The sequence below is a fragment of the Arachis ipaensis genome, chromosome B3 (genome assembly GCF_059453495.1).
Source record: "Arachis ipaensis isolate K30076 ecotype BB chromosome B3, ASM5945349v1, whole genome shotgun sequence".
In the NCBI taxonomy this organism is placed as follows: domain Eukaryota; kingdom Viridiplantae; phylum Streptophyta; class Magnoliopsida; order Fabales; family Fabaceae; genus Arachis; species Arachis ipaensis.
In genome coordinates this window covers 14,821,411-14,845,280 of record NC_142438.1, presented here as the reverse complement: position 1 = coordinate 14,845,280, position 23,870 = coordinate 14,821,411, and the positions used below count along the sequence as shown (strand labels likewise).

At 32.4% G+C, this 23,870-nt stretch overlaps 1 protein-coding gene and 1 pseudogene across 1 annotated transcript; one reads left to right on the top strand and one right to left on the bottom strand.

Annotated features, from left to right (window-relative positions):
- Nucleotides 1-2,347: 2,347 nt before the first annotated feature.
- Nucleotides 2,348-20,694, bottom strand: LOC107632566 (monooxygenase 1-like). The gene is made up of 6 exons (XM_016336234.3): nt 20,612-20,694; nt 20,370-20,516; nt 19,348-19,401; nt 18,831-19,002; nt 3,701-3,935; nt 2,348-2,877 (listed from the first exon to the last, which is right to left on the bottom strand). The coding sequence occupies exons 1-6, from the start codon at nt 20,692-20,694 to the stop codon at nt 2,348-2,350; spliced, it is 1,221 nt and encodes a 406-aa protein (XP_016191720.3).
- LOC148569896 (uncharacterized) lies at nt 5,645-6,405 on the top strand (annotated as a pseudogene).
- Nucleotides 20,695-23,870: the final 3,176 nt, after the last annotated feature.

Genomic DNA, 23,870 nt, shown 5'->3' with positions numbered 1-23,870 from the left:
AAATATTCTACGAATTTTGTTGAGTTTCAAAATATTATAATCTAAAAACTGGGTTGCATGGCATGAGATGGACGGAGAAGTTATTTTATAAAATTCTGATTTCTGTTGTTCGAGATGGGATGAAGTACGACTCCTTTGTAATAAACAGTGATGATGATTTGCAAGTTTTGTTTCACTGTTGTCGTTAGTTTTCCTAGGTGAGAACCCATGAATTAATTGCTAAGTTTGGGGATGTGGTCTCTAGTTCAGGAGGATTGAATCGAAATCATCAATCAGTAATAATGGCAGCAACCTCTAGTTCAACCCCAGTTGTTGCTTCTTCATCTGTGCCTGTAATTACACCTGCGACAATTTTGGTGGCATCTCCGTCTTTTGCAGCTGATCTAAACCGCGATGAAAATGGAGAAATAGGTGATAATCGATATTTCGGATACCAAGAAAGATGTACTGAGGGATGACGATGATGTGGAGTCTGCCATGATTGATGAGGATAGCGATGATGATCTAGGGAGAAGTATTCTAGTCGGAAACTCAGCAATACCCTCAACACTTTTGACTTTAGACTTGGAGGTCATGACACAGCATATGTTCCCGGATATAGAATTCGAATTTGGGGCCAGAGATTCACAGAATAAAGCAGGTCTAGTTGAGTTCCAAGTTGATCAGCAATTTCAGAATAAAGAGAAAGTCGTCTTATGTGTGAAGACTTATAGCATCCATTGTGGGGTTGAGTATAGAGTGCTGGAATCAGATCATGTCAAGTACTATGAAAAGTGTAAAGAGTTTGAAAACGGTTGCATATGGTTGATTTGGATCACTCTTTGCCAGTGGAAGGATATTTGGGAGGTAAGACAGTATAATGGACCTCACACATGTTTGACCACGTCGATCTCTAGTGATCACAAGAAGCTTGATTGTCATGTGATATCTGCTTTCATCCTTCCTATAATCAGAGTTGATGCGGTTGTGTCAATCAAGGTACTGCAGAATGCGACAGAAGTACATTTTGAATTTAGACTGATTTACAGGAGGGTTTGGTTGGCTAAACAGAAGACTATTGTGCAAATTTATGGGGATTGAAAAGAGTCCTACAATGAATTGTCAAGATGGATATTTGGTGTCCAGATAACAAGCCAGGTAGTATTGTAGTATGAAGACGAGTCATGTTCGACTTGGAGGCCAGGTTGACGAGTCATCAACTTATTTCCACCAACTTTTTTTGTTGTTCCTACTGTGTATCGATGTATTTAGACATTGTAAGCCACTGGTTAGTATTGATAGAACCCACTTCTAAGAAAACTTCTAGTCACTAGTCATTTTAACATTTATAATTTAAAAATTCTAACAAAATTTCTAATCACTACTTTGATTCACATTTGTAGCTTCAAAATTCTAACATAATTCTAAGTAATTACTCTAATTAACATTTATACCTAAGTTTAAAAATTTTAACTAACAATTATAATCAAATACTCTAAGCGACTTAATATTACTAACATTTTTAATCTATCTTGAAGCAAAAAAATTCCTTTACTAACCTCTTCATTGATGCTACCAGCAATATAAGCAACTCTATCCAAACAGTAGATATGATCGGGATCATCTTCCATATCCACAGTTTTAAATCTTGTCGTGTTGAGACCTCACTTTTCTCTCACGTGGGTTGTTGGAAGAGGAGAAAATTGTGGTTGTAATTTGAAACAAGCTAATTCAAATTCTATATATATATATATATATATATATATATATATATATATATATATATATATATATATAGGCTAAATCAAATTTACTTAATTCGATTTACCTAAGGCTTCATCAACTATAAAACGAATTCAATTTATTCGATTTACTATAGTCTATAAATCGAATTCAATTGTTTCGATTTATTATGGGCTAGATCAAACTACTTTGCTTCGATTTACTATGGGTTGAGTTCCTTTAAAAGAGTATTACTACTAAATTAAATTTACTTATTTCGATTTAGTACTGAGCCTAATAATTCAAATATAATTTATTTGATTTACATTGAAAAAGTATAAATGGAATCAATTGAATTCGATTTACATAAATATAAAAACAATACAGACATGTAACCAGTTTCACTTTAAGACATTTGTGTACTTTTTTTCCTCAATTAATTTGTCTATGTGAATTATCCACTTTTAAAACTTGATTGATATCATGTATATATCTCATTCACTTAATTATCTTGTTATACATATATACAAACAAAACATTTTAAAATTACATATAATTAAATTATGAAAATGTAATTATATAACATTCCAAATACTTTAAAATTTTAAAATACTCTAACCAAACACAACCTTAAATCTTCTTCTTGTCATAGAGTTCCACACTGATAGTGGATATGCCAATCGGGATCTCTAAATAGAACAACAATGAGGGCAAGGATAATCACTTTCACTACGAGGGATTGTGCATCAAGCTTCTTCCCAATAAGGAAAGAATTTAAAGAGAGCCAAAAAATTCTCATCCTCCTTTCTTTCACATATTCATCAAATGCTTCCTCTATGAGAGTATTATCTTCTACTTGCACTCTCTTATTAGCATCATTATTGTGCATCTTTTTTGCTAGGCATCTAGCTAGAACAATTGCATCTTCTATGGATGCTGCGCCACCCTGTGCAATGAATGGCCCTGTGCCGTGCATGGCATCGCCGGCCACCGTCACTGTCCCTCTCCTGAAGTTGTCAAGAAGTAAGTCCCATGGGGGGCGGTACTTCAAGTCCGTGAGATGCAACATGTTCATATCACAATTTCTTATCATCTCCACTGTGTGTGCCGGGAAATCCTTCAGTGAATCCATTAAAGATTGTCTCATAAGAACTGGGTTTTTTGAAATGGTTGAATCTGTTTTTATGGGATCAAACATGATTATTAGTTCTCCTCCGATCCAAAATCGTCAAAATTGTTGTGTTATAACTTATAAGTAGGAGTCTTGAAATAGAAATTACAAAGACATGACAAAAAATAGAGGTAACCTAGAAAATAGAAAAGTTATATTTTTGTTAGGTAAAAGTTATTTTAGCCTTTATTATTTGGATTAAATTTTAATTATATTTTTAATATTTAAAATATTTTATTTTTATACAAAACGATTTTGAAATAAGACGAAATAAAATACTAAAAAAAAAATCAACTTCAATTATTAAAAATAAAATTAGAATTTAATCAAAATATTAAGACTAAAACAATTTGTTATTTTATTTTAAGTTTAATTCAATAATTTGTGTAGACCGAAAATTAGGTAAATATTATTATTCTTATAATAAGTACATTCTTATAATATATCTTTATTTTTGTTTTAATCGAATAATTAAATTGAGAAATAAAGGTTAATTGTTTTAAGAAAATATACAAAATCAACATTTCAACTAATATTTCTCATAATTTTTAAATTCTTTTTTTCTTCTCTTGATTTTTACTCATTCACCTAATATTTGAAGCTTTCTTAAACAAACAAATAACAAAAAATTTAGTTATTTTATATTCTAAAAACATATTTAAATAATATAATAATAAAAATTATTTAGATTTTTATATAAAAATTATTTTTAATAACTTTCTTTGATAAAATATTTTTATAATACTCTTAATAAAATGAGTTCTTAAACTACATTAATAAGATCCGATAATAAAATAGGGGTGGGGTGATTAGATGAAAGTAAATGACCTTGATTAGTCGAGGGCCTTGTGACGAACCAGTAAACGAGGTTATAAGACACTGGAACCCTTCCAAGTCGAACTTGATCTTTGATTATCATAACAAACTCAGCACCAAATTGATGACCATCAGGATAATATGTGAAGCCTCGTGCAACGCAAGTTGAGAGGGGCAAGAACCTCACTGGCCGCAAACCAACCATGCTTGCAACTATAGAATTCACCCCGTCGCATCCAATAACAGCCTCCATGTAAAAACAGAGATACAATATAATGTTACTAATTGTACTTACTTGTCAATTATCATGTTACACTTCTATTAGATATTAAGTAGATTGTAATTAAACCTTTATTTAGTCATTTAATTTAGCTTTAGTGTTGTTAGCTATATTTAGAAGTTAGTAAATGCTTAGTTGGAGTTAAGCCCCAAAATGGTCCCTGAGATTGGCGTCGTGCACTAAAATCGTTCCTGAGATCCCAATTGCACCAATTACGTCCCTGAGATTGAGAAAAGTGCACCATATTAGTCCCTGACCCATTTTTCCTTAACGACGTGATGACATGGCTGGATGACGTGGATGGTAAGTAACACGTGTCACTCCATGATTTGGTCACATGTAATGATATGATGATGTGGTGACCAGTAACACGTGGCATGCTGACGTGGATAGTTGTGCCACGTGTCACAATGTTATTTGGTCACGTGTCCGTTTGTGCCACGTGTTGCGACAGTATTCGTCCACGTGTCATCCATTATGTCATCGTTGTAAATGCACCAAATTAATCCCTCACTTTGCATTAAGTGACTCATTTTAGTCCCTGAAATTGAATGTCGTGCACCAAACTAGTCCCTTCACCAATATTTTTTTATTTTTTTTCTATAAATTCAAAATTCTTAATATTTTTGAATACATTAATTTCAATTCTATTTTTTCACATGTTATTCAAATAAAAGTGCTTTTATAAAATATTTTTTCTCTTGCGAATATCTTAACCACTACAAGAAAATGGAATATTTGTAACAAAAACTTTGTAACAAATTTAAAATTGTTACAAAAAATTAGTTTTTTGTAACAAAATTAGTGATTGTTACATAATAATAATGTTTTGTAACAACAATATAATTTGTTACAAAACGTTTTGTTATTTTGTAACAATTTAATATTTTTGTTACAAATTATATTGGCTTTTGTAATGAAACAATGTTTTGTTACAAAATTTTATAATATTTTGTAACAAAAAATTAATTTGTCACGAAATTCAATATTGTTTGTAACAAATTATTTGTTTATCAGAAAATACAAGAATTTTCGTAACTAAAAAAAATTATTTTGAAATATTTAAATCTTTAAGATAATTTTATTTTGTTTTAAAAATTTAATATTTTAAAATATTATTTATATTAATTAATTATTTTTTATAAAAAAAAATTCAAGATTAAATGATTAATTTTTAAAAATAGTATATATTATTTTATATTTTTTTATACAACTAGTATATAATTTTTACTAATAACTAAGTTTTAAATATTGACTAAAAATTAATTTTTTAAATTAAATAAATTAATTATTAAATATAAATAAAATAATTAAAATTAAAAAATAAAAACTCTAATTGTAATCCTCACTTTTACTATTCATGATTTTATTTTCAAAAATTTATTTATCAAAAAATAATCAAATCAAAGCGATAAAATTTTAAATTTAAAATTAATTAAAATTTATATAATTTTTATAAATATTTAATACTCTATATTTAATTAAAATTACTAAATTTTAATTTATCCAAAAATTTTTAATTTTATATTTTTTCCAAAAACAATTCCTAATTCTCAAATAAAAAATTCTAACTCTAATTTTGTTAAGTCACAAAAAAAAAATCTAATTTTATTCTAACCCTACTCACCCCCACTCACTCACCTTAACCCTAGCCTTCACACCCCCCTTTCCTTTGAATGCACTCACACAACACAAAAACACACACACACAGCAAGAGAAAGGGAAGAACGGGAAGGGAAAGAAAGGAAAAGAAAGGGGGAAGCTGGAATCAGAGAACAAGAGAAGGAGAGGGGAAAGAGGGAGGATGGCGCCGGTGGGCATCATTGCCGCCGCGCCGTCGTGTCGCTGTCAGGAAGGAGGAGACGTTGAGCGAGAGGAAGAGCTCCGCTAGGAAGGAGCGCCGCTATGCCTCCATCGTCGCCGTCAGTTTGCGTTCTGCTGTCGCCGAGGGAAGCCGCCGCCGTCGTCGTCTTCATCGCGAGCGGGTCGTTGCCAGCTTCCACCGCCGTCGCATCTCCCATCATGGACGACGCTGAGGACGCACAGGAGAGACAGACGCGTGGAGAGAGGAAGACGGAGGAAAAAGGAGGAGGCTCTGTTCGCCCTGCTGTGCCCAGTCGCCGTTCGTGGAGTCACCGTTCCTCTTTTCAATTCTTTCTTATTGCTATTGTTGTTGTTCTTGTGTTGTATACTGTGTTATGTTAAAGAATGCCACTTTGAAGTGGCAGTGCTCTGGAATAGTGCTTCTTCTATTTTTGCTTTATACATTATAGTGCTCCGAATTTCTTGTTATAATTTGAAGCTTTGTAATTTTTGCCCCATTGCTGTTAGTGCAAATGTAGTATTTTTTTCAGATTCATCTATTGATATCGATTACATAATTAACCCTATGTCTTCAAAATCACCGGTGGCTGTGATAAGCAAGGATTCCCAATGAAGCAAGGAGTGTTGACCCCTGGTCGTGTTCGTCTTTTGCTTCACAGAGGTATGATTATTCATTTTGGCTTTGTCTTGCTATAAGTAGGGTGTACAATTCATAGTTTTCATTACCAAGTGTTTTTAGCTCTTTTGACTTACTTAATGTTGATTGCCATGCATCTGGGCAGGAACTCCTTGCTTCAGTGGATATGGAAGGCGCAATGGAGAGCGTAGGAGAAAGTCTGTTCGCGGGTGTATTGTCAGCCCTGATCTCTCATTTTTGAACTTGGTGATTGTGTTAGAAGCTTTCTGATGTCACATTTGAGCATTGCTTGTTATTATTAGTATTGAATTCTAATTTTGTTCTTTATTCTATTTGTGATGATCTTGCTGACATTGATAATTGGCTTATTCTGTAAGTTTTTTTAATTCCTTATTATTCTGTAAGGTTTCTAGCTAATGTTTAATTATTAATACGGGAAAGTGTTTTACTTTTATGCAGTATGTTCCTTACTTGGCATACAGTGCCCTTGTATACTTGTATGTTCATTGATTCATTTGCAGTTTTTGTCATCAATATGTATTGTTCATGTTTGGATTAGAAGTAACAACTAACAAGTTCCTTTTCTACTTGGTTGGTGAAGCAAGTGTATCCTAAGTATGTCAAAATGTTATCCAGGCTTATGTTATCTAAGCAAGTGTATCCTATGTAGGTTCATTTCTAAAATTGAGGTAATTTGTTGTCTCTGGATGGCTGATGGTCCTAATAATTTATTGGAAGCCGTGGGTCAGGCCATCGGAAGCCGCCGTCACATGCCTCGCCATTGCCGTCGATTTCGCCGGGAGAAGATGCGTGGAGAGAAGAGCCGTGGGTCAGGCCAGAGATCGCTGAGGGGGAGAGAGCTGCCATCGCGTCTGGTGCAGGCTTTCCATCATCGCCATCATGGAGCCGCGAGGAGGCCGTCACCGGTGCGAGCTCGCGGAGGGAGAGAGGTACAAAAATGTTCAATTTCCATGTCTTAGTTTTTTTTGTTCTTGTTTTAACGTTTCACATTTTTTTAAGCCATTAATTTGTTATATGTTTTTTTTTTTTGCTTTTCTCAATGACCATAAATTTGTGTACAAGGCTGGATCTACTTTTTATGTTGGTTGTTTTTTCTTCTTCTATTTGTACTGAGATGTTGATTAGCACAAACCTTTGGTAATTTCTCACAAGACTATAATTGTATATCTTGTTCTACCAACTTCTTTTGTGGTTTCTCTTGTCAATTAACCGAGAATGTTGTTGCAGCTTTCTTTCAAGAGTGGACACAACAAGTGCAAGATATATTGAACACAAAAAAGTTTGGGGATATTGCATTTGGAGACAAGGACTTCAAAAATGCAATTGAGTATTATTCTAAGGTACTAATGCAATTGTGATTAGTTAGCCCAAGTTTATATATTGAATTATTAATTCTTGATAATTTGTATTTTTGATTGGCTAGTTTTGAACTCTGAGAATATATTCTTAAGGAATTAGTTAATTTTAACTTCTAAGTTTTGAACTCGTAGATGATTCCCATTTTATATTAGTATACTTTAATTTGTATATGGATCTATTTATCACATTTTACTTGTGTCATGGTTGAAAAATGACAAATGTCCTATTATTTGGTTTGATAAATTTGGTTGGGTATGACTGAGACATAAGTTGTGAATTGGTTGTGTTTGTTGGAACCGTGGACGATGGAAATATCCAAATTTTAGGGGAGGTTCTACCGAAATTTTTCTAAATATTTTGGATAAAACTTAGTGAAAAAATTATAATTAGTGTTATATCTTGTTTCTAACTTTTTTGTTTCGGTTTTTTTTTTATTTATAGGAGTGCTAAAATGGTGACCATATGCTACCTTGAGGGCTCAAGAATGTTTTGATGCATAAAGACACTAATCTATGTTAGAACTTTTATGTTTTGGTTGAACTTTTATGTTAGAACTTTTATGTTTTGGTTGAACTAATCAATGTACTCACTAGCTAATGTTATTTTGTTTCAATTTTAGCTAAAAGGATCTTGTTTGACTTATGTATGTTTTTGCATATTATATACATGTAAACTTGCTTATTAAAATCGTTAATTTATTAGTTAATTGAAAAAATAATTTAATAAATTATGCATGTAATTTGTAATAAAAAAAAGTTGTTACAAAATAATTAATTTGCTTTCGTAACTAAAGAAAAAAAATGTTACAAAATCATGTTACGTTTTGTAACAAAATTTTTTGATAGGAAAAAAATTGACTGTCACGAAAAATACCTTCAAAATCAAAATTTGTAACAATATTTTTTGTTACAAATGCGCCTTTTTCTTGTAGTGAACCGTCGACTTGGAGTTGACGTGAAGGTATTTCAAGCACCTTCACTACTATCTCCGACCTCTTTCAGTACTTTTATAAAATATTTTTTTCTCTTGCAGATACCTCTAACCGACGTCTTGGAGTTGACGTGAAGGCATTTCAAGTTTCCCTCATTACCATCTCCGACCTCTTTTATTTATACTGCAAAGGTCGGAGATGATAGTGAGAGTGCTTGAAATACCTTCAATCTAGCTCATTTACACATAACGAAAACGTGTACTTCATAAGAATAAAAAATATATATATTTTAATTATTGATTTCTTGTTAAAAGCACATGTTTTTTTTATGAAAACAAAAAGTATCCAATCAATCATATAATTATTTTTTTATAATAACATACTTATATATTACAAAAATTACCAATGTTCAATTATTAAAAAAATTATATAATTAAAACTAAAATCTTACAAATTTTTATGAAAGCACTTGTATTTAAATGATATATGAAAAAATAGAATTGAAATTAGTGCATCTAAGATATTGAAAATTTCAAATTTAAAAAAAATGAGAAAAAATTGGTGAAGGGACTAATTTGGTGCACGACATTCAATTTCAGGGACTAAAATGAGTCACTTAATGCAAAGTGAGGGACTAATTTGGTGCATTTACAACAATGACATAATAGATGACACGTAGACGAATACTGTCGCGACACGTGGCACAAACGGACACGTGGCCAAATAACATTGTGACACGTGGCACAACTATCCACGTCAGCATGCCACGTGTCACTGGTCACCACATCATCATATCATTACACGTGGCCAAATCATGGAGTGACACGTGTCATTTACCATCCACGTCATCTAGCCATGTCATCACGTCGTTAAGGGAAAATGGGTGATGGACTAATATGGTGCACTTTTCTCAATCTCAGGGACGTAATTGGTGCAATTGGGATCTCAGGGACAATTTTAGTGCACGACGCCAATCTCAGGGACCATTTTGGGGCTTAACTCTGCTTAGTTGGTCAACTAATTAGCTAAGTCATCATTCCATTATTCATGTATATATATCAGATGAGAAAGTATAGGGAGCTAATGGCCTAAGCGTACAATGTGTATAATAGAGGTTTAGAAAGTATTAGAGATATGACCATTAGTGTTACATTGTCCTATCAGGTTATGCTTTTGGGATGAGTGGTTTCATGACATGGTATTAGAGTTCTAGATCCGAAAGGTCAAGAGTTCAATCATTGGTGAACCCAAAATCAGCTTAAGCTTTTGGGATGAGTGATTTTATGACATGAGATACGCTTAGGCACTTGGATTCTCAATTCCATATCCAAAGAAATTACTTCCAACTTGATTTTTGCTGGATCACATGAAATTTGGACAGATCTTAATCACTGCTTTCAACAAAAGAACGGTCCTCGCATCTATGAGCTTCGCAAAGAATTGATGAATTACAAGCAAAATGCACTTACAATCTCTCAATACTTCACCAAACTCAAATGTGTTTGGGAAGAGTTATGCCACTTTTGTCCTTCCTTGCGGTGTACATGTGGAGGTGCACGAAAATTCTTAGCTCATGCTGATGAAGAATATGTTTTTGTGTTCTTCATGGGACTGAATGATGCTTACCAGCAAGTGAGAAGCCAAATCTTGTTAATGTATCCACTGCCAAATATTCCTGAAGTGTTCTCACTGATTATTCAAAAAGAAAGGCAAAGGGGTTTGTCACTAACCTCTCAACTGAGCAATGAGGCACAAATGGCCTTTACCGTGAAGGATGCACAATCAAGCTCTAAGACAAGACCAAGAAAGAAAGATAAGCCACTCTTTGCTCATTGTGGACTTCTTGGTCACACCAAGAACAAGTATTACAAGCTGCATGGATACCCACCGAATTACAAAAAGCAAGCACCAGCAATGCTTCGGGTCAACCATGTTGATGCCCATCAAGACATCCCCTCCAGTGTAAAACTCGATTAAAGTATAATTAATAATTTAATTATGAAAGAAAAAATTAAGAAATTAAAATATATAATTTAGGAAAATAAAATATTTAGACTGCAAATTAAAACAATAATCTTAAAGATTTTGATACAAAATTAGACCAAACGCACCAAAAATTGAATTTGGGCCACACTTGGGCCTAATGCCCCATATAAAACCTCCCTCCACACTTAGCATTCAGCACACACCCCATTCATTATCACACTTTCAGCACTATTCACCATCTCCTTCAATTGCTCATAATTTCTAATCCGAAACTCTGATTGACGAGCCGTTTGCGGCCACGCATTCGACTCGGATCTTTCTTTAATTTTATTTAGGTATTGTAGTAAGTAAACATGAAACCTTTGCCAATTTTTCATTCTCTTCAATTTTACATTTTTGGAGTATATAGTGTTGAGGTATTGTGATTTTAGTTCTTTAGAGGTACTCTAGCATAGATTCCAAGTGGGTTCTATTCCAATTTCAAGTGTGTTAAGGTAAGAAAGCCTAATCCTTTCATTATCCATATTTTTAAGTAAAATCCTAGCTTGAAATGTGAATTAAATTGGTATAACTAGATTAAATGAAGAATGATGGCTTGTTTGGGTTGAGTTGTGTTGTAATTTTGTGTCTTGATTTGGTTGCAGAGTATTTGTAGAGGTTTGATTGACGTTGGGTGAAGCTTCGAATTACTGGAAGAGAAAATGATTCAAGGGTGTCGGTCGTCGTCAACGAAGGTACATGTTTTAGTTTCAGGTAGGCATTATGTAAAGTTATGTGAATGTCTAGGTTAATTGCCCTAGGATAGGATTGAATAGAATGATGTATGTTGATAATGAGTTATGTGTTAGTGTGATTTTGTGAATTGAATGTTTGATGTGAAAAATGTGATTGTTTGAATGAAATTGAATATGAGATTGTAGTTTTACTTGTTATAATAATAATTGATGTGGATATTGGGTCGGAGACCGTAATGAGGTGAGGAGTCCCCATATGGTAAGTGGAGGTAAGTAGTAGAGTGATTATATTGCAATGAATGCAATAATGATGATTGATTGAGTTGGTTGTGATATATTGTTGCATAAGTATGTGTGTTAAAGGTGCGATTGAGTTGATAAGGATTACTTGATTGAGAATCGATCTATTAGGTATGGAATGATGGTGGATTCATGAATGAGGGTTAGAATGTTTAGAAATGGCATTGGTATAGTTTTGGTTTGAATTGAATTGAGATTTTGGTGAAATTGAGTAAAGGTTCAATATTGGTAAAAATCAGTTTTTAACCAACTTCGACGGGACATAACTTGGCGCTAGAGTTCGGAATTGAATGAAATTAGTCTTAAATTAAAGCTAGTGGAAAGATCTAAAACCATATAAGAATGAGGAAAAATAGAATTTTGTAGAGAAAGTGCAGCAAATCAGAATTTCTAGTATGTGTGCAAATCAGAATTTCGAGTATGCGTGCCCACGCACAGTATGATGCGTACACACTGGACAGAACATGGAAAAGTGCTCATGCGTATGTAAGAAGGGTGCGTATGCACAATAAGAAATTTTACAAGTCGTGCGTACGCAGAAGAGGATGCGTACGCACAAAACGGGAATGGCGTTTTGACTTGTGCGTACGCACAAGGACGATGTGTACGCACAAGTCCTATTTTTTTTTAATAAATTCTGTTTTTTACTGTTTAGCCTTCCCGGAACACTTGTAAACTCTTGTAACCTCTAAATGAACTCCAAAAACTCATTTTTAAGCCCTAGATAGGGTGTGGCTAAGTCCAACAAACTAAATTTAATTATTTCTGGATTAATCGCTTAGTTAACTGGAGGAACGTTGATGGTGGTTTTATCCCGTCCGCTATGAGGACGGCGGTTCCATCTCACTCACATCTTAAAGGATTGGCAAATTGATAAAAGACTGGGGTTAATGAACTTAAACTTGGGGAATTAATAACGAATGGAGATTAAACTATCTAATAATTTGTGGAATTGATTAAAGTTAATGATTAATGATTTATTACCTGGGTAAGATGTAAGGATTGTGGTTTGTCCTACTTGTTCTAGGTTGAGAGTTGAAACACCTGGGTAAGATGCAAAGATGATGGTTTGTCCCACTTACTTCGGGTTAAGTTGAAATGGTGGCCTTGTCCCGCCCACAGTGAGGACGGTGGTATTATCCCACTCACGAAAAAATAAAATTGATTATTTGATAAAGAATTGAGATTAATAAATCCATTGTTTGATAAATTGATAAAGGGATGTAGTTAATGAGTTTAATAACTTATGAAATTACTAAAAGACATTGATAATGACTGAGTATGGTCTGATTGGCCAGATTGGCAAGGTCTGGGTGTTATCCCTCTTGCATACTAATTTGAATTGCTTTGGCACCTGAGTAAGATGCAAGGGTGTAGCTTTGTCTCACTTGTTTCGGGTCAATATTTGAGGCACCTGGGTAAGATGCAGGGTTGTGATTTCGTTCCACTTACTCCAGGTTAAGCAGTTAAATACCTGCCTGGGTAAGATGCAAAGGTGGTAGTTTGTCCCACTTGCTCCAGGTTGAGACTTGAGACACTTGGATAAGATGCAAGGGTTGGGATTTGTCACACTTGCTCCAGGTTAAGATTTTTAAACACCCATATGGGTAAGATGCAAAGGTTGAGGTTTGTGCTACTTGCTCCAGGTTAAGTGGATAAGAGGCAAGGATTGCGGTTTAGTCCCACTTGCTCCGTGTTGTGGTGTTCCATATCCGAGTTAGCTATCGGATGTGTTGGGTTCTAACGTTTTAACCAACATGTGAGCTCATGGCCAGTAAGACAGGCATGCATCATTTGCATTTGTGTGTATTGATTGGGTGTGCATCTTCTTTTTGGCTTGCCTTGTTGATTAATTGTATCTATATGCTACTTGACCTAATTGCCTTATCTGTTCTCTCTATTTGTGTATTTCTTGTATTGCTTTGTATGTGTTTGAACAACTGAGAGATCCCTTATGTTGGCGGTGGTGACGATGAGGGTTGTTACTTATGTGATGTATTGATATGATTGTATGATGAAAAATGAATTTGATTGAGATTGAGGCTCTCTGTGTAGATGCAGTGGTTCGCCCCACTTGCTCCGGGTTGAGGTTGAGACTAAATGTAGAGAATAATCAATATGAGATGGATGATGATGAGATTTATAACTTTGAGTCGTAGCCAAGTTTGGCGAGTTGACAATTGTTAGAGATTGAGATGATTAACAGATGGAGAAGAGATTATGGCGGTGTCAATTTAAGGCCAATGAATAAATTGTTTAACTCAAAATTCTTAGTCTATAACTGCGAGAGAAGTATTATTGTATTAAGAAACTCCATTAATGAAGAAACAAGTAAAGGATAAACTTGAAGTATCTGATAGAGTTTTTTCTGTTTGGTTTAGAAAAGAATCCTAAGCTTGAACCTTGTGCTGATTGGAGTTTAGGATTGCCTAATGGGTTCATATCTTTTTATATATCTCTATTTGAAATTATTATCCTACTAGGAACATTTGGGTTCTTACCTGTTGTTGGATTTTATTTTTCAGATGCAGGACGTGGTGCACCTCGTTGAGCATGTCAGACTCTTTGTGGAAAGCGAAGACTCCTCTTTATTTTGTACTTAGATGATTATTTCTCCACTTTTGTGTGTATATATATATATATGTTTTGTATATATGTATGTATATGTATGTATGTATATCTCTCTTAGAGGCTAATTTATGGAGAAACAGGTTGTATTTTGTTTACTTCTGGAGTTCTGGGTTGTTTTATACTTTCTAGCCGACCTTGTCTTTGCAGGTCGAGACTAGTAATCGTTATGTATCTCCTTTTGAATTATATATATATATATATATATATATATATATATATATATATATATATATATATATATATCGTTTATGTATATCGTTGACATTTTTTAGTGTTATGTGATTATTTGTTCTGTCGTCTTTCTTCACAGGCTCCTAGCTATATTATTACCTTTCAAATATACGTATGTATTTTGTTTTTAGAGTTCGTAATACCTCGCCACCTCTGACTTACGACTACAGCGTAAGGTTTTATATGGTAGGGTGTTATATCTAGCTTACTCCACAACAATATCAGTAGCTCTTAACATTGTTCTCTACTCAACAATACGTGCCACAAAATGTCACTACTAAAGCTTCAGGCACAATAGAAGGTAAATTCTTTTCTACTGCTATAACTTTTCACATTACTCTAAAATCTTGGATTTTAGACTTAGGAGCTACATGTCATGTTACTTGTTCTTTGGAAAGATTTGTTCTTAAAATTTGGTTCACAAATAGATGTGTGGTTCTACTAAATCATGTTAGAATACCAGTACTTGCTTCAGGTACAGTTGAACTATCGAAAAGTCTTATTTTAACAGAAGTGCTATATGTTCTTTCTTTCAAGATCAACTTGATTTCAATAAGCTCTCTTTTATTGAAATAACACTTATACATCACATTGTCTGATTCTGGTTTTATCATTCAGGACTACCTGAACTCCAAGATGATTGGGAAAGGTGAATTGATACATGGTCTATATGTGTATTCAGAATTCTTGAATAGGTTATTTTGATGAAAAGCCTATATCTAATAAAGCCTCATCTAGCAATATTTTAGCTGCAGCTGATATTTGTAATCTAATTGATGCCAAAATATGGCACAATAGATTAGGTCACTTGTCAATTTCTCTTTTTGAAACATTTGCCTGATGTAAAATGTACTTCTTTAGTTACTAATGTTGATCTGTTTTTTGAGATGTGTCCTTTATCCAAGCAAAAGAGGCTTCCCTTCATATTAAACAATAACCAAGAAGCAAATTGTTTCACTCTTGTTCATTGTGACACCTGGGGTCCCTATCAGATTTTCACCTAATTGGGAGAAATATTTTCTAATGTTAGTGGACGATCATAGACGCTATACATGGATACACTTGATGAAATCAAAACCTGAGACAACAACAATTATAAAAGATTTTTTGCCATGGTTCAAACTCAATATGGCTGCAATATTAAGAAGTTGAGATCGAATAATGCACCAAAACTCTCACTCATTGAATTTCTACAAATGAGAGGAACTCTTCATCAGTTTAGTTGTGTGAAAAGACCTCAGCAGAACTCAGTGATTGAGAGAAAACACTAATACCTCCTCAATGTGGCAAAGAGTTTATTTTATCAATATGAAATTCCAATAAGATTTTGGGGAGATTGTGTCACTACAGCGGCATTCTTTATTAACAGAACCCCCTCCCCGCTATTGAATTGGCAATCACCTTACAAAATCTTTTTCAAAAAGGATGCATCCTATGCATATTTGAAAGTGTTTGGATGTCTTGCTTATGCTTCAACTTTACCTTCATTTAGAAACAAATTCACTCCGCGCGCTACACTGGCTGTGTTCACGGGTTATCCAAAAGGCTACAAAGAATATAAATTGTATGATATTAAGTCCAAGAATTTTTTTATTTCAAGGGATGTGGTTTTCATAAACTAAACTTTTCCTTCAAGTTTGATAATAAGGAGCTTCAAGAATCTGATCCTTTTGTTGACTATGCACTCCGTAGACCCTCCCTTGCTCCTTCAGACAACTCAACCCTATTATAGGAGCCTCCTCCATCTCCTATCCAATAAGGTCACCAACTTTAGAATGAAGAACAACAAATTAGAAGGAGCACTAAACTTCACCGACAACCAACTTATTTGTTAGATTATCAATCAACAATGTTACTTCACCTTTGGCAATGGTCAACTACTACTCTTATACCCAGTTATGCACCCCGTACTGGAATTTTTGCTTACAAGTCTCTGAGTTTTATGAGCCACAGTTTTATCACCAAGCTGCCAAGTACCCTCAATGGCAGCAAGCTATGGCTGAAGAATTGCAAGCAATGGAAAATAATAAAACATGGGAGGTGGTAGAGCTCCCAAAAGGAAAGAATTTCATCGATTACAGGTGCAGGTGGGTGTATAAGGTGAAAAGGAGACAAGATGGTATAGTTGATAGGTGCAAAGCGAGATTGGTGGCTAAGGGTAACACATAACAAGCAAGAATTGATTTCAAGGACACTTTCTCCCCTATGGCTAAACTTACCACAGTGAGAATGCTCCTTGCCATAACAGCCATAAAAGACTGAAAATTGTTGCAACTTGACATAAATAATGCCTTCTTAAACGAGAATCTTGATGAAGAAGTATATATGTAGTTGTCTCCAGGATATCTCAACAAGGGGGATCAAATTGGGAAGCTAGTGTGCAAGTTAAACAGGTCGATATACGGTTTAAGGCAAGTATCAAGGCAATGGTTCACAAAATTCTCCACTGCACTGGTTGGAGCTGGATTCATCCAATCAAAATCTAATTATTCTTTGTTTCATCGAGGCACAACTAAGAAACCTATAATAGTACTAGTTTATGTTGATGACATCATAGTGGCAAACAAAGATGAATAAGCCATTGCTCAAACACATCAAATACTGCAAGATATATTCAAACTCAAGGTGCTAGATCCTCTCAAGTATTTTCTTGGTTTAGAAATTGCAAGATCCAAAGAAGGTATATGTCTTTCTTAAAGAAATTATGCCCTATTTCTGTTGGATGATACTGAATTCTCAGATTGCAAATCTGCTTCATTGTCACTTGACCCTAATGTAAAATTGAATGCCTCAAGTGGTGAATTGTTTGAGGATACAGGACAGTATAGAAGGTTGATTGGTAGGCTGCTTTATCTCACTATATCTAGACCTGATATATATTTTGCAGTGAATAAGCTCAGCCAATACATGTCTGCTCCAAGAACTACACATTTGGATGTGGTACACCATGTATTGCACTACTTGAAAGCTGTTCCAGGCCAAGGATTGTTGTTTTCATCATCATCATCTTTGACTGTCAAGGCTTATAGTAATGCTGATTGGGAAAGTTGTGCTGAAACAAGGGTCCACAACTGGTTATTGTGTGTTCTTGGGTGATTCCTTGATTTCTTGAAAATTCAAGAAATAGGATACGGTCTCTAGATCTACTGCAGAAGTAGAATATCGTGCTCTGGCTAATGTTACTGTCGGGGTTGTGTAGGTTGCAAGGTTAATTACTCAAAGAGTTTGAAGTTAAAATAGAGCTACCATTCATTTTTTGTGATAGCAAGGCAGCCATACACATTACTGAAAATTCCACGTTCTATGAGCGTACAAAACACATCAAAATGGATTGTCACTTCACACGAAAAAGAGTTTAAGATAGCATAATAAAGTTGGTTCATGTGAAATTAGTTCATTAAGTTGCAGATCTTCTAACAAAGTCTGTCCAACCGACTTTACTTAAGTCCTTAATCAGCAAGCTAGGAATCATTAATATTTTTTCTCCAATTTGAGAAAAAGTATTAGATATTAAGTAGATTGTAATTAAATCTTCATTTAGTCATTTAATTTAGTTTTAGTGCTGTTAGCTATATTTAGAAGTTAGTAAACGCTTAGTTGGTCAACCAATTAGTTGAGTCATCATCCCATTATTCATGTATATATATATGAGACTAAGCACGACAATGCAGAACTGATTTCTTTCCCAAATTGAGTAGGTATAGTTGCTAATAACTTCCATTTTCAACTTCCCCAAATAAAAAGTGTAGTTAATTTTGTTAGGTGACTAACACTTTTTTCACTAACGTAATACTTAACGAAGTGGTGGTCAATGATAATTTATGTATGAATACTTTTGGTCAATTTGTATACGCATGCATATGTAGAAATTGATAACACGTCGAAAATTCGAAACCTGCTTAATTATTTATGTTTTTATTTCAGTGTTTTTTGTTTTTAAAATTTTATAAAAAATATTAAAAATAATAAAATTTTATTTTCTAATTTCATCTTTATTTTATTTTATTCTCTACAGAATTTTAAAATTAAAAATAATAAAAATATAAATCAAACAAATCCAATTTAATGTGTTGGTTAATTATTGACAAAAAATTATTAACATGCAATTTTGTATATTTTATCATTATACATACATACTATGATTTTTAAATAAGGAACGTGAAAAGTCAAAGTTAAAGTCAAAGTCAAAGAAAGTTATAAATATATACCTTGGCTTGAAGGATTGTACCATTGCTAAGCGTAAGGTGTTGAAAATGTGTGACAGGATCTAATTTAATGGAAAGCACTTGACAGCTCGTGCGTATAGTTCCTACCGGCAAGTTATTGGCCATGGCTTTGATTAGATCAGCACGCTTTAAACACCGAAATTCTTTACTAGTCCTGTTTATTAACAACAATAAATCAATAATACAGAAAAAAACAACTTTTTATTTTCTACCTATTAAAATTAAGAGGATTGACAAAACTTTCATATAAGGTCAAAATAAAATTTTTACCCGCTTAACGTTAAAATTAAGGAGTATTTAATGTCTAAGTAGTTTTGATATGCACGCAAACTCAATTTTTTGTGAGCGGAAAATTTATTTTGATCTTATTAGATAATTTTATCAACGTTTGTAATTTTCATAGGTAAAAATATTGTTTTTTCCCATATATAATCATGTTAATTAACAACGAGACTACTCTGCGTTCTGTTACTAATTATGAGTACACAACTCAACTCACCCCAAAGGTGTTTCCTTTTCCTCTTCTGCCTCGCTAAGCAATATCGTTTTCCCCCTGAAATTATACGTATATATTTAGTGAGTTGATCAATCAGCTGAATACTAGCTAGAAGAAGATCGGTCCTATTGATACTTTCATTCCCAATACAAATTAAACTTTCATTTGTATACTCATTTGAAATTTTTTTTCTTTGGGTTTATTTTGGTACAATTTGAAATCTTCAAAGATAAAAATATATATACTCAGCAATTTGATGGTGGTGGCAATGACCAGTAACAAGTTAGACCATTCCTCATCATTCCAAAATAATCCTGGGCTTGAGTTTAATTTAGCTAAGAATCTTGCTAAGCATATTGATTAAGAAAATCATAAATAAAATTTTAATTACTATAATATTAAATTATTAAAAAAATTTCTTTTTATATTCGTAATTAACAATAGTTAACAAATTTCTTAGATTAGTATAACCTTAGTTCACATTCAATTAAATATTAGAAGTGATGAACAGTAATATCTCACTTATATTTATTGAGTTCAACAAGGGAATCAATTTTTTCAACTGATTTTTTAAAATTATTTTTTATTTTAAATTATAAATTTTAAATTTTAATTCGAAATCTTAAATATTATTTTTAAATTCTAAATTTAAAAAAATAAATTTAAAAAAATAAATTTATAATAAAAATAACTAATATTAACTAATTAAAAATTAATTATCTAAACATAGTCATACTTGTCTATTTTCCCATTAATATTTATTTTTAGTATAAATTAAAATTTGTTGGTTGATGGTTTTTTTTAGGCATATAAGACATGTTTATTCATTTGTATTATTAAGCGATGAGCTAGAAAAAATATAAATATCGGTGAAAATTCACATACAATTATCTTGGTATAAAGATAATAATAAAAAAATTATTAGATGTTAATTTAATTAAATTTGTCAAAATCATTTAATAATTTTTAATTATCACCTTTACGTAAAAATAATTCTACGGTGAGTTTTCACTACATATATATACCGTTGTATTGGAATGGCAGTGTGTCTAAGAGATGAAGCAACGCCAAGCTGATCAAGTGCATGCCAGCCATTTGCCTGCATAATTATAGCTGCTCCTGTAGCTCGCAACTTGTCTGATCTCTCTAACACCAAACTCCTGATTCCCTTCCTGCATGTAGTTATTAATAATAATTAAATTAAAGGTCATGAAAGATCATTTAAGTTTATTATTAGGGATGGACAATAAAGATTAATTAAAATAACCTATGAAGGGCAAGTGCTGTTGCAAGCCCGCATATACCACCTCCTATTATCACAATCTCAGCATCTTCTGCACTATTCTCCATCTTCTTTGCGTTTTTCAAGTTAAGAGAGATAATAGAGCAAGATCGATCTTTTATATATATATATATATATATATATATATATATATATATATATATATATACCTGTAGAGTAGTTCATATGAGGAATTTGTGTGACTCATCAACTGTGTACTACATGTGTTGACTTAGGATAACTAAGTTTGGCGATTTCTTTAGTTAAGCGAATTGATCTCAACAACAACTAACCAATATACTTTGCATGCATCTTGGGCAAATGGGTATACAATTTATTTAACATGCTTTAAAGATGGAGAGCAAATAAATTCAACAATGTAGGCGGATCATTTTTCCCTGATAATTAATTAAGTCTGTCTCATCTCGTTCAATAGGTCTTGTTATATGGAGAAGCTCCCGTAAAGACTATATGGAGATGCTCCCATAAAATTTATGCGTCGCATTATTATTGGACGTATGAATGAGGTGGTTATTTTTAAATTTTTTAACAAACCAGACTAAAACTAATTTTTTTATAACAATAACAATAAAACTAATTTTTTTATAACAATAACAATAAATCTAATTGTTATCAAATTCGGTCGAACCGACCAATTTATATAACCCACTGAATTATAGTTTTTTTTGGTTTTTTTGAAACAAAGTTTAGGAATATATTTGTTTTTTTATCAAAAAATTTAAACATGATTCGATTCAGATTGTGTAAATTGATTGGATCAAATCGGGTCTAATAATTATATTGCAGACAATTGAGTTTATTATTATTGCTGTAATAAATCGATTTTATTCTGGTTTATTAAAAAATAACTTATTAACCGATTTAATAAAGATGTCTAATAATATCATCACAATAATATCATCACATATGTAAAGATATTTTTAGTGTCTTTATCAAAATAGTCTCCTTGTTGTATACCCACCAACTTTTTGCGGGTCCAGACTTGGGGAAAGAACTACTTGTTAAAATTTGAACATATATTTCTTGTCCTTTTTATCAAAAAATAAAAATTATAAAATCAAGTCTTGATTATGTTATAAAATTATTTATTCTAAAAATTTAAATAAATAAAAAGAAGTATATAAATAGTTATAATTTATATCTTTAATACATTTTTTTTTATAAGAGAGTCTTTAAAATTTGTATAAATTTTTACATAAACTTTATTTTTCTTTTTATTAGTGTCATACTGAAATTTTTTCCTTTGAGATTAATAAGAATCGAATTCTAAATTTTTAATTTATAAAAATTTTAATATTATATTATAATATTATTTTTTTTAAAAATTTAAATTAATAAAATTAAAGAAGACATATAAATAATTATATTTCTAATAAATTAAAAATATGTATGAATAAGGGTGTCCCACTAGTATTTCTATATAATTTTATTGAAATGTATATATTTAAAATGTATAAAAATAAAAGCACAAACTTTATTTCTATTGTTTTGACACAAGAAAGATTTCAATCATATATATAATTAAAAAGCACTTACAAATAGAAACAATATTGAATCTAAATCCAAAGAAGAAAATAAATATTCTTTATATATATATACCAAACTACATGTTGAAAATGAGTATAAAATTGGATTACAAAACATCTTAATAAATAAAAATTGAAATAAATCTGAGCTTTTTTTACTTTTAGATCTACATAAATGTGATGTGATATTATAAGATATTTTTTTTCTACTCTGAAATTTGAATAGACTTGAACACTTTTTTTATATGAAAATTTTTTCATAGATAAAATTTTTTCTCGATGTATGTCCTCCCAAATCCAAAATATTTATGTCATCGTACCTAAATCACCCATAAAAGAAGAGTAGAGATACTACAAAAGAAAAGAAATACATAAGAATGTAAGAGAAGTGACACTGCAAAAATAGAATTTAGAGCAAGAATTGAATTGAACTAAAAATTTTTTTTGATATATCAAGTGTAATTATTTTGAATTGGTGTTATTTACAGAGAAGAGCAGTATATATCTAAGCAATTTTTTGTGCGTGAAATAATGCAGAGTTGGGTGATTCTGTTATAACAAAATCTGTTACATTAGTTCTAACCGTTTGTGACTTGATCCTACTACTACTCTCTATATCTCCTCTCAAAGACTTTGAGATAAACAAAAGTGGCAGTAGAGATGGGTTTTGTTAGAATGTCAACCACCTGGGTGCTCGAAGGTATATGTTCTACAAAAAAACTGTTTGCCTGTAACTCTTTATTGATCAAAATGTAGATTGATCTCAAAATGTTTGGAGTGGCTATGCAAGCCTGAATTAACTGCTAGGAGCACTGCTGTAATAACCGAGAGAGAGAAAGAAAAAAAAAAACACAAGAGAGCAGGTACGTAGGGGCGCATGCCCGGATGCCCCCCACTTAAACCCTCCTTTTCTCTCTTTTTGGAATCTTGATCCTCTATGTCTCTCATCCCCTCCTTCATTTTTTTTTTAAACGAACTCAAACTTTCTCTTTCCTTTTTATCTCTTTCTTCATTCCACCATCTTGGTTCTAAGATTCTCATCCTAACTACAATACCATCAAATTTACTTTCTTTCTCTACTCTATCTTTATTTTTTCAAATCTCATTTCTCAAATTCCCAAATCATGGAGTTTCGATTTAATGAGTGATGAAGAAAGCATTCAATTTTTGAGTTTCAAATATTATGAGACTTCAAGATAACTCTTTAACTCAATAATTAGCTATATCTCTAATTTTATCATCCCTATGCTTGGGTATATATACTGAAATCCAAAATTAGGATTATTAGGTTACGAAATTTGGAGCTTTTGTCAAATTGAGTAAGATTATATTAATTAAAAGAATTTTGTTAGGTAGACAATGACTTTTGTGAACAATGTGAACAATGGGCTCTAAAATTGGTCCAATAAAATAAAAACACACTATACCCCCAAATTACTCACCTAAATCTTAATATTAGGATAATCATCCGCACACCTAATAAATTAAACATCCAATATATCCATTATTCATATTGTTTAGTATTTTCATTGTCTACCTATACTTTTCCAAATTAAAAATATTAGTAGCTCACAAATATTATTATTGTCATATTTCTAGAGTTGTAGAATTATTGGACATCATTTGGTAACTCGTTGACGCGCTCAGAGTTGCTTCTTATTCTGTGAAACTAAGTTGTGAGTGGATATTATGTCTAT